Genomic DNA, 12,391 nt, shown 5'->3' with positions numbered 1-12,391 from the left:
TTAGGGTACCTTCTCTATTCCAGGAAAAGTACATGTTTTCTTTTTCTTTTTATTGGATTAAAACATGAAATACTTATTTCACAGTTTCTGTGGGTCCGGAACCCAAGTGTAGTTTAGCTGGGTCTTCTGTCTCAAGGTCTCTCACTTGATGTAATCAAGTTGTTGAGCAGGGCTGGGGTCTTATCTGAAGGCTCTACTGGGGACAGATCCACTTCCGAGCTCACACACATGGTTGTGGACAGGATTCAGGTCCTTGTGGGCCACTGGGCTGAAGGCTTCATGTCCTCACTGGATGTTGGCCAGAGATCCACTTCCGAGCTCACACACATAGTTGTGCACAGGATTCAGGTCCTTGTGGGCCACTGGGCTGAAGGCTTCGTGTCCTCACTGGATGTTGGCCAGAGGTCATCATCAACATGTTTGCGCATGGGCCTCTCTGCTCACAACCTGGCAGCTGGGCTGTTCGTTGTCACTGCTATAGTCATCACTGCCATAACTGTTGCTGCTTCTCGATGGGGACAGGTTAAGAAGCCTTCCCAAACCACACTTGGGATCTGCCTCTGTGGCACTATTAGAAATATGGACTCCCAGGTCCCACTCCATGGATTTAAAGCTGAACCTGGGTCTTTTTTTTTCCCCCCAAGGTCCCCACATGATTCTCAGGTTCCCATGTTATCTTCTTCACTCTTTTGATTCTCTTTCACAACATTTAAGGAAGGCATCCATGTCCCTGGAGAAATAGGACTCAGAAGTAGTAGGGGCAGAACTGGAATAGGGATTATGTGTCCACCTCCGGGCCTGGCATGGGGAGTGTGCAGGAGCAGGGGTTCCTGCCTGGCCTTTCCAGATGGTTTGGGGATGAAGGGTGTAACTGAGAACTCTTCCTAAGCCAGGATCCTGGCTCCTAGCTAGGTATTTACATCCTCTGAACCCCAGAGGGATTACGTTTGGCCCCAATCCAGAGGAATTCAGAGCTCTGACTGTTGAGCCTGGCCCAACGGCTACACTGCTACTATCGGATCTCTTGGCATGAGGGTAAGAAAGTGAGTGTGTGTGCCTTTTAGTAAGAGGTCACTGAACACTTATCATACACCACTGTGTATATCAGAACCAACTCACACATCACTCCCCTCTGTAAAACCTCCCCTTGCCCATCACCACGGGCCTCCTTACCTCCCTGTGTATGTACTCACATTGGGTGTGATTCCAAATTACAACTGATGGTTTACCTGCCTGTCTCTGCTTTAAGTCTGTTGGCACTTCTCCACCTCTGCATTCCCATCACTTTGCTCAGTCTCTGGAACAGTGAGACCTCTCATTAAGGGGTCATGAATATAAAATATCGAGCACTTTCTATGTGTCAGGGGCCAAGATGGATGCTTCACAAGGAACATTAGCTCCTCTGGTAGTAGGAGCTCCAAAGTGTTTACTGAATGAGTGAACCGGTCTGGGATCCTATAAAGAAAACGTTATTAATGTTAAATTGTTGTGGAGTCATTGCACCTGGATCAATGGCTTTCAGTTCTGGCTGCACATCAGAGGTGATCCATCCTGGAGCTTTTTAGAAATACAGATACTTGGGCTTCATTCTCCAAAGGGTTGTATTAGGTAGTTGAGGACAACTGGAGTTTCTAGAAGCTCCCCATGTGCTTCTGATAGCCTGCCAAGGAGGAAGACTACTGGTCTACACTGTCATGCCAAGGGGAAGTTGAATGGAAAACAGCTCAAGTTTTGGAACCAGGTACACGTGGGTTGTCATCCTGGTGCTCCATTTACCGTAGAATTGTGTATCCTCAAGTAAGTCCCTTTACACCACGTGTGCCTGCTGCTGCTACATATGATGGGAGGTGTCTGTTGACGTCCTTTCACAGTCCTCCTCTACAAAATCTGCAACTAAGCTCACCAGAATTCTTTCCTACAGCATTCTGAAACAGGAGTCCCCAACCTCTGGGATCTAATGCCTGATGATCTGAGGTGGAGCTAATGTAATAATAATAGAAATAAAGTGCACAATAGATGTAATGAGCTTGAATCATCCTGAGACGCTCCCCTGCAGATCCATGGAAAAATTGTCTTTCATGAAACCAGGCCCTGGTGCCAAAAAAGTTAGGGACTGCCCGTCATACCCTGCGGCCACTTCACTGACTTAAAGTCCAGCTTCTTTGCTTTTACCCAATCGTTACTCTCAGACTTCCAGCCAATCCTTTGGGCTTCAGCAGTTCTTTGGAGCAGTACTTAAGAGGATCACATTGATGGTGTTTCTCCCAGTCAGCTGAGTCTTATTTACTACTTGGTCGGTCTGCAGTAACAGGAGATCACCTCCTACAACCATCCTTGTTGGGTGGGGAGTCCCTAATCCCATTTTGTTCCTGCCTAATTTAAAGTAGGAGCCGTTGGACTCCAAACAAAGTCGGTTCTAATGAGTCCCATGTGTAACCTGCTGTTACATAGATGATAGTTTAGTTAATTACCGTTTTCCAGTACAATGTTTTATTTCCACATTGGTGAACAGCGGCTCAATTACGGAACTTTATTTCTCTTCAAGACAATGCCTGGGAGAGGGTCTCCAGTAACCTCTCTTGGTGCGTGTGCTATCATGTTTAATTCCAATACAAAGCTGGAATTCAGCAGGATTCATGAATAAATGCCATCAGTGAATTTTATGTCCTATTCAGGGCTGTTTGACTAGGTCAGTTACCTACAGTAAATTAATGAATGCAGCAGCAAGCTTCTGAGTCTCTTTCCACAGCTGTCATTACCTGGTTGAACACCGAAGCCTTGAGATAATGAGGATGTAAACTGATGTAGTGCACATAAAAAAGTCCATTATTTGAATTTGCATAACATAATAGAATGCCCCATTTTGTGTAAAATATAGATAATTATTCAAATCACTCCTGCCTCTTTCCTTGAACAGGCAGATTATGTCTGCCTCCTATTCCTTGGCCAGGAGGGCACCAGAAATGACTTCATGTGGGCTCAATCTGGTCCAAGAAGACAATGTTTTCAGAGTTTCCAAAGAAGGTGGTTTTCTCCCATTGTCTGCACTCCCCCTCTGGTCTCCTAACAGATGCCTGATAGAACATATTGGGAGACTCAGAAATGGGCCACATGTGTTTTCCAGGGAGGTATTCGCCTTGAGTGTATGTGTTAGTCTCTCAGTCGTGTCTGACTCTTTGGTAGACTGTAGCCCACCAGACTCCTCTGTCCATGGGATTCTCCTGACAAGGATCCTGGAGTGGGTTGCCAGTTCTTCCTCCAGGGTATCTTCCCTACCCAGGGCTCAAATCCGGGTCTCCCACATTGCAGGCAGATTCTTTACTGTCTGAGTCACCAGGGAAGCCCACTCATTTTCCTGTCCAGTTAAACATCCAATATAGGAAGCTCAAGATGGCACCCTATTCTTCCAGGTGTGACTTTGTGTTGGGTCAACCAACAGTAATGGACTTCCTAGGGGGTGCACCGGCAGAGACTTTTCCTGCCAATGCAGGAGATGCAGGAGACTCAGCTTCCATCCCTGGGTCAGAAAGATCCCCTGGAGTAGGAAATGGCAACCCACTCCAGTATTCTTGCCTGGGGAATCCCAAGGAGGGAGGAGCCTGGTGGGCTAAGTCCATAGGGTTGCAAAGAGCCGGTTACGACTGAGTGACTGAGCATGCGCTACCTGCAGTAATGGCCTTTGACTAGAATGAGGTCCCACTTGTGAGGAGGGAATGGATTTCTTGACTGCCATTTGGAGTAGGAAGGTCGGCTTGGAAAGTCTGTTCAGTCAGAGTGGACGTTTTCTCTGTGTCTTGATGTGGAAGGGTTATAGGCTAATGAATAACCTCAGTGGAAATGAGACCCACTGCACAGCTTTGCAGCCTCCTTGAAACTGCTTCATTTGTCCTTAATTGGAGGCAGGAAAAAATATGGATTTAAAAATACTACTTATTCAAGTGCTTTCTTTCCAAGATCCTGACTCTGGGGCAATTGAATTTTCTCCAAAGCCACACTGTGGTCTAGATCAGGGGTCCCAACCTCTGGGATCTAATGCCTGATGATCTGAGGTGAAGCTGATGTGATAATAATAGAAACAAGGTGTACAGTAAATATAATGTGCTTGAATCATTCCAAAATCATCCCCCGTGCCCTGGTCCAGGGAAAAATGGTCTTCCACAAAACCAGTCCCTGGAGCTAAAAAGGTTGGGGACTGCTACTCTAGATGCTTTGCTATTACCTGGCCAACCCCTCAGAGCTGTGATTATTATGCTAGACTAGTACCTGCGCCCTACATCTTTCATAACACTTCCCACCAAACCTCCTCTCCCTTGTCCTTTACTGCTGAAGGATTTCATCTCAGAGACCTCGTTTGTTCACAAATGTTTCTTTGGAAGATGTTGGTTGGTTTGTCTTCCCCCAAAGCTCTCCTTTTCTCTGCTTCCCTGGCAATAGGTAAGAGGGCTCCCCTGTTCTCAACTCTCTGTCTCCCTCTGGCTTTCTTCGGCAAGAAGTTATCCCTTCTCTACCTATAGGCCCCAACAACATGAGGAACATCTCCTGAACACTTGTCTTGGCTGAGTGTTCCATTGAGTATGAAAAGAAGGGCCAAGCTCTCTTCTCTAAGAGAGAAGGGGGGCTTCCCTTGTAGCTCAGTCAGTAAAGAATCTGCCTGCAGAGCAGGATACCTGGGTTCGATTCCTGGGTCCGGAAGATTCCCTGAAGTAGGAAATGGCAACCCATTCCAGTATTCTTGCCTGGAGAATCCCATGGATAGAGGAGCTTGTCGGCTACAGTCCATGAGGACGGAAGAGTTGGACACAACTTAGTGACTAAACTGCCACCACCTCTTCTCTAAGGCCAGATTCCAGAGTGAATACAGCTGGGACCAAGACATTTACCTCCTACTCCAAATTAGTCTACTTTTAAGCTACTTATTTCCATCCTCAGAAGGATTCTTAAAGCTCTGAAAAGAAAATAGAAAGGAAGTAAAGGCAAGATTATGCAATTAACTAGTTCTTCCAATGATCCCAGGACCACTTATTTGGTCTTCAGTTTCCTTCATCAGCTAAAGGCTCTGCCAGCCAAGGCACTCAGCTCGTTCATTCTTCTAGCTTTGCTGGCTGCAGGGAGAAGGGAAGTTTGTATTATTAAACTTCAGAAATGTCTGAGATTCTCCTTCAATTTCTCCAGCTTCCAGGCTTTCTGGTACCTGTCTTGTGTCCTTCATTTATTTTGAAGTGAAAATAGCCTGTAGATACAAATATTTACCAACACAGCTGTGACACTGACTGACACACATGAAAATGCTGCATCAGGAGCTTATCAGGAGCTCAGAGCAGCCATGAGAAGGCTGGAGAAGCCTGCCCGGTGATGGACAGAAGTCCAGGCTTGTCTTGAGAGCTGGGAGACAAGATCCAGAAGGGTGATCATGGAGTAGAAAGTTTCTTGAACTGTCACTGTCATTTACCATCAAACATCTTCTGTCTCTTTATCTCTTTGTTCGGAACTCAGATCCAGTTCTCTTGCCTTACTTGGTTCATGGTACTGCCTTCTGGCTACAGGTAGACAGGGAACTGCCACACTGTTATTCAGTGGGAGAAAAGCAGTTCCCAAACGTGAAGCAAAACAAAATAAAGTCAAGTCTTCTTCAGAAGGGAGAATTGATGCTTGATGGTAGTCAAAAGCCAATGTCTAACATAACAATTTGTTGTTGTTCAGTCACCAGTTTGTGTCCGACTCTTTGCAACTCCATGGACTGCAGCATGCCAGGTTTCCTGTCCTTCACTATCTCCCAGAGTTTGCTCAAATATTCAAAAATGGAAACAAAGCATATAAACAGCACAGGAAAAAGACCAAGATAGCACAGAGCTGGATTAACCATGCTATAAATTAATTAAGAAGAGAACTTGGATTTGGTTTGTTAACATTTTACAAACAGTTGAAGGAGTCCGTGAAAGACATTGTATGTACCATATTTAGTCTAAGTAAAGCCCTAGTATCCTTCCCCCAATTCCACCCATTTGCCACCCAGACATGTTCTATACTTGGAGCTGGTCTGCCAGCATCAGTAAGCTGAGCTCTGCTATGTGCGGCTTCAATTCACTGGAATCTTGGCTCTGCCGATGGGACCATGTCAATGATTTCTGATGTAAACTCTATCTACAGTCCGATCTCCTCACCATAGTACCTTCACCCTCATACCAGTTGGCTTTCTTTATCCTCTGTCTTTTTCATGGCCTGGAATGAGCTCCCCGTTGTTGTTTGAGTGTTGTCAGATTTCTTATTCTGGTGAAGATAGCAGATCTCCCACCAGAAGCCAAGCCCTGTGTGCTGGTCATGATCTCAACAAGGCGGTAGAGAGAGCACTGACCCTGCCTTCTCCAGGCCAGGGGACATTGGGAGCACAGAGTGGATGGCAAAGGCAGCTTCCTTGTCTGAGGAAACCTGGGATGAGACTTCATCGGGGTTAGCCCCATGGGCCCTCCTCTGAGAGGGGAGCTCATGCCAGTTATTCAGGGTTGCCTCTTCCTGGGGAACCAGGCTTAGAGGAGCCCAGAGACTCACTGAGCTGGCCCGTGGATTTGTGTGGCTCCTTCTTTCTTCATTTGAAATCATATTCAGGACTTTTACCTTTCATGGTTATTTCTAACAAGCTTAAGGGTCAATAGGGGACAGGTTCCTCTCTCTGCTGTATGAAGATTGGCATTAGACAGCCTGTGATGGTCTGTTTTGGAGCAAAGCTTCAACATGGTACTTCTCTTGGAGTTTGACACCAGGGACTCATAGGTGGAGGGATTAACCTTGCCTGACACATAGGCCCTAATGCTGCCTGAAAATAGGACTGCAGCATCTAATACCTCATTGGGGGGTTGGTATGGCTCTTCCACAGACATCTGGTTTCGTACCCCAAGTCACTGGGGAGAAACTGAAGTAGATTATATAGTCTTTGTCTTTAGGGAGGTTTCAAGAAGTCTGGCCTCTTTGACTTACTCTGACATTGAAGACAAAATATCAGTGATATTTGTTCTGTTTCTTAAGCCAGTAAATAATTGAACAAACAAAATATTTTCCTTGATACCATCCCCCTTATGGTGAAAGAGTCAGGTGTGCAGTTCACTACATGGAGAATCAACCATGAGGGTCACGCATCTCGGCAGCCTCAAACCTTCACAATATCAGGAATGACAGCTGATCCCGGGGAAGTCCCTTTTCTCACCATCCCATGCCCCATCCTCATCCAGGCCCCCAGCCACATGAGCTTCCAGACAGGGACAGGCCCCCTCCCCAGCATCTCTGAAGATTTCGTGTGCTCCAGGCTTCCCATGCTGCCTCTGCTGCTCACAGGGGTTATGACTCTGGGAGGCCACTGACCTTCCTGAACCCAAGCCTCCTTTTGTGTACAGTGGGGATGATCACACCAGGTCTTTTGAGCACTGTAAACACTAAATTGCAAATCCATGAGGCATATCAGGGGCTCAAAGACCACACCTTTTTATTTCCATGGGACTCCTTTCTTCCATTGCTTCTGCCAGTTGCTCAAAGCATCTTCTCCCAAGGGTTGCCTCTGGGTGTGATTGGTCCTGAGCAGAATGCATTTGGGGGGCAAATGCTGCAAAGCCCTTCTTGCTGGGTCCTTGCTACCTGGGAGCAGTGTCCAAGGCTACCGGTATCCCAGGTAAGGAGGGCTGGCCATGCAGTTGGGGGCAGGTGGGAGGAATGAGGGCCCGCTTTACCCCACTTCCCAGCAAGCTGAGGTCTCCAGCCTTCCAAAGTTTGTAGAAACCAGCTGGGGCTCCCGTTAGGGCTTGGCCTGACCCTCCTCCTGTGCTCTCCCTTAGGACAAAGAAGTGAATCTGGAGCAGGTCCATCGGCGCATGAACAGTCTAATGGATGAAGACATTGCTCACAAGCAGATTTCCCCAGCGTCCATTGAGCTCTCAGCCCTGGAGATGGGGGGCCTGGCTCCCAGCCAGGCCTTAGAGCCCACGCGAGAGTACCAGAACACGCAGCTCTCGGTCAGCACCTTCCTGCCGGAGCAAAGCAGCCACGGCACTAGCCGGACACTCTCATCAGGGCCCAGCAGCAACCTGCCTCTGCCACTGAGCAGCTCGGCCACCATGCCCTCCATGCAGTGCAAACACAGGTCGCCCAACGGGGGGCTGTTCCGCCAGAGCCCCGTGAAGACCCCCATCCCCATGTCCTTCCAGCCTGTGCCTGGAGGCGTCCTTCCGGAGGCCTTGGACACCTCCCATGGCACCTCCATCTGACCGCGCCGCCTGCCCTCCTGCCCACCCATCCACCCACCTGACCAGCAGAGCTTTTTAATACCAGAAAACAACAACACAAACCACACACACACACGCGCGCGCACACACAGACACACACATACACAGAGACTCTTTCATTTTTCTTGTATATACGTGTAAATAATGACAGAATGGAGTGGGGTAAAAGTGTATTTTGAATATTCCCAATTTTCGAAGTCAGTAAAAAAAAAAATCAAAACCTGTATGAATGACTTTGTAAATTTTGTTCTATATGAATAAAATGGCAAATTACTTGTGATCATTCTGAAGTGCCAAAGAAGCCCCCTGTTCCTGGGCCTTTCTGAGGGCGAGGGCAGGAGGGGTGATCAGAAAAGGACGCCCCCTGCTGGTGGAGAGGGGAAGGTGAACAGCCAGTCCCTTTAGAGGAGCCTGGGGTGCTGCCTCCTTCCCTGTCTCATGGTTCCTGCCATGCTCCTCTGCCCCTGGCCTTTTCCCCCTTAATCCTCTCACGTAGATAAAGGGTGAGCCTCGAGTCAGCGTTAGCCTGACCCCTGGGTCCCCGCGCTGTAGGGTGATCAACTGTGCCAGTCAACCTGGGATTAAAGAGGCTCCCGGGACCGGAGCTGTCCTGTTGGTCACCCCACTTCACGTCACAGTGTGCTGTGGACCCAAGAGAAGCACCCAGGCTGATCCAACCGGCTCTGAGGACTTTGAGGCCGACATGCTCTAGGGTTATCCTGTTGGCCTTGTTCTGTGTGTTGTGTGTTTTTTTTTTAAACTTTCTTTTCTTAATAAGAAGCATCCACAAGTGATGGAATCTGGGAGAAAGAGGCTGGGTGCCACCATTGCCTCAGGGAGGCTGAGCAGAGGTGGGCTTGGCTTTTCCCATGGCGATCGGAAGATGCGAGGTCTGGTGCGTGGACCCGGTGAGGTGGAGGGTATGAGAAGCCAGGTAGGGGGAGAATATTCACTTGGGTGTGGGCCTGTGTTTTCAGGTGAAAGGATCCTGTTGGAGGAGTGGAGAGAGGTACCGCAGGGGAGCAGACTAGTGCTTTAGGTGATGAGAGTGCTGAGAATAGATCAAAAGGACCGTGTTCCTGCAGGTAAGAGGAAGCCTTGGCTCTTAGAGAAAGAACAGTGTAACTTGTGTGATGTGGAGATAAGCAATTCCTAACCTCCAGAGAAGAAGCTCCAAAAGTAAAAGGATGTCTCTGGGTCTTAAACCCTGCAGAAAGTCTGCCAGACAGGGCTGAAACCCAGCATGAGACTTCATGTCCTGCTTTGCCACTGGCTCCAGACCAGAAGCTCTCAGGCTGTGATCCAGCCCATGGCAGGGGCTCTCCTGGCTGAGGGCATCGTTTAGTCTCTGAGCTCCCTGGCTCTATCCCTGAGCTGATAAACCTGCTAGGAAACTGTTTCTTTAGGCTACGAGGACCTGATAGCCCTGCCTCCCTCCATTGCCCTTTCTGGGGCAATGAAACTATAGAATCAGGGAGAGGAAATGACTCTAGAGGCAGTCATTCAAGTGCTCTAAGCTGTATGTAACTATATGTAACTTTAGCTCTTTTTCTTCTGAAGACAAAGGTGATTCTGCTTTCATAACCTGCCATGGTGCTGAACACACCCCACATCTGGCACCAAGAAGGGCGGGGCTCCCTCCCCCGCAGTAATGGGGGCAGGGCTGAGAGCTGGGGTCTGTGGACCTGGAGAAATACAAAGTCCTATTGATTGCCTCTCCTGTAGCCCTGTGGAGTTACTCCAGAGATGTATTTATGAAGGTGATAACTAGCCTAGGATTGATTTCTTTCCCAAAGTCCCGCGTGACATGATTGAGCAGTAAGGAACGGCTGCATCAGAGTCAGCTAAAAGCACCCTGGGGAGGAGAGTGTTTATAATTATGTTATTTATCTCTGAATGCTGCGAATGGCCTGATATTCGTGCTATCAAGACAATCCATTGACATTCCTCTAATCAGAGTGGGTAGAGTTTGGAGCCGGATGCATGCATGCAGGGAAGCTTAGGTGGGCTATGGTAATCCTGAGGGAGAACAGACTTCATTTTCTTTCCATCAGCACTTTGAGGGGGCCTTCCCTGGATGGTCAATTTTTTCATATATATTTCTCTATTTTCTTAATCAAATTCTGGTCTCACTGCCTTATCTCACACTCAAGTCTGTTTTTATTTTCCCTGAAATGGTCTTCTGGGGTATACCATGGATGTCTTCTTGGGCAGTTTGCTTTGAATGGGTGTCAGGGAGAGGAGAGTGCTGGTGTGTGTGTGTGTGTGTGTGAAAGAGAATGAGAACAAGTGGATCTTTAAAGGAAAGGTATTTTGCTTATTAAAAAAAATCTGAACAACTCATGGTATTATTATTCCTCACCATGTTTATGTAATTTTTTTTTTAATTCCTATCCTTGGCATGAGGGGACATGACTGGTACTTAAGCAAGTTCTTTAGACAAAAATTCCTCCCAACTCAGATTTCTGTGTTGGCTCAGAATGTATCTTTTTTTTTTCTTCATGCTTTGCTCTTCGGATTTATAACTCTGTTTAGACTATTCCATACATTTTAGGTATATTTTGTGCCTTCAGACACTGCAAATAATAATCAGCATTTGGATTAAAGTTGTTTAATAATAAAACTTGACTTTGCTCCCTACCCTCTTCTTCTCTGGGGTGAAAAATGATATCTGTGTGTTCCTGGGCACCAGCTATATTCTGTTCCCTTGGTGTGGACTGCTGTGAGAGAAATTTCTCAGGCCAGGTGGGTCTCAGATATACCTGGGAGTGAAGGCATGTGCCCCTTGCCCAGTGTGTATGCAGAGCACGCCTGTATCAACTGGGGAGCAACGTGAGTGACAGGCTGAGAAGTAATTCTAATGTTTGGTTAACCTAACAGTTTCCTGCTATAGCTGGCTTCTTGGAAAATGCCTAGGAGAGAACCGGGACACATTACATAGGGAAGTGTTCCCATGGCCTTGTGGAATGGGCATCCTTTTAAGAGTTGATTTTGTTTCTTCTCTCAGATCTACACCCACTCTGATCTTGGAGAAGTTGCTTCCCTGTGCTTTGGCCTTAGGGTTAAGTCTCTGTCATGCTTTGAGGACCCATAGCTTGGCTTTTCAATATTTGACCCTCAGATGGTCTGGGGCACCATTTTTCCAGTGAATACCCATATACCCAGTCATTTCTATGACCCTGGGATCACCAGTCTGGCCCTTGTACCTCCAGAGTCATATGCTCTCCAGCCCCACTTCTTTGCATCACAAAGTTCCCCTCTGACTTTTAGGCCTTTGGAGGAGAAACAGCCCCCTGGCAGCCTTGGGCCAAACAGGGCTGACCTCAGGAGTTTGGTTTTCATGATCAAAATCTCAACTTTTGGAAACTGAAAGGAGCCTGTCTGGCCCTTGTCCTTCTGTCCCTGCACCAGTGAGAGGCTTCTCCAACGTTAAGTGCAGGCTTGAAAGACTGGGGGTGGGGAGGCATAGAACCCTCAGGCATTCCCAGATTATCTGAACAGACAGATGGATCTACACAGGAATCCCAAAGTGTTCTATTTACTTAAGAAAAAGCAACTCAGTTTTAAATTCTAAATCATTCTTACCAAGGTGAAACAAATTCGATACTTAATCCTGTCTTTTCAAACTCTGAAAGGAGACAAATGGCACGTAAAGGAAGAAAAGACCAATGGCCCTTAAGGCCATGATCACAGGGCAGGAACATTCAGTTCCTCTGGTCTGTGGCTTCTCAATCATCATGGGGGTGGGGAAGGTCCGCTGGGGAACTTGGGTCTCTATGCGACCTTATTGCTTCCAAGACTAAGGGGTTAGTTACTCACCTTTCACTCCCACAGGTATATGCTCATGAATTAGCATCTGTGTCTTTTTTTAATTTTAATTGGAGGCTAATTACTTTACATAATTGTATTGGTTTTGCCATACATTGACATGAATCTGCCCCGGGTGTACATATGTTCCCCATCTTGAACATCCCTCCCACATCCCTAACAAAAGCCTTATTTTTCTTTCCTAGCTTTGGCAACACAAGATTAGATAAAAGTTCAAAATATTTAACTGACCTTCCCTGGCTATGAACACAATAAAAGAAATAGCATTTCTGTTCCTAATGTGACATTTTTGTATT

General features: G+C 47.1%; 1 protein-coding gene across 4 annotated transcripts in view; it reads left to right on the top strand.

Annotated features, from left to right (window-relative positions):
- Positions 1-8,538, top strand: part of GRID1 (glutamate ionotropic receptor delta type subunit 1) — a 701,267-nt gene extending 692,729 nt beyond the window's left edge. For 3 of the 4 annotated variants that reach the window (XM_055425309.2, XM_088842072.1, XM_088842073.1), the window contains one exon: positions 7,821-8,538. In XM_055425309.2, the coding sequence (XP_055281284.2) occupies positions 7,821-8,249 (429 nt within the window). In that variant the 3' untranslated portion in view covers positions 8,250-8,538. The remainder of the gene's footprint in view (positions 1-7,820) is intronic. The other variant, XM_055425312.2, reaches the window with a different exon arrangement.
- Positions 8,539-12,391: the final 3,853 nt, after the last annotated feature.

Source organism: Moschus berezovskii, chromosome 12 (genome assembly GCF_049115385.1).
Source record: "Moschus berezovskii isolate FMDL1 chromosome 12, NW_MosBer_1.0, whole genome shotgun sequence".
NCBI classification, from domain to species: domain Eukaryota; kingdom Metazoa; phylum Chordata; class Mammalia; order Artiodactyla; family Moschidae; genus Moschus; species Moschus berezovskii.
Note: the sequence above shows the minus strand (reverse complement) of the source record. Positions and strands in the feature narration are given on the sequence as shown.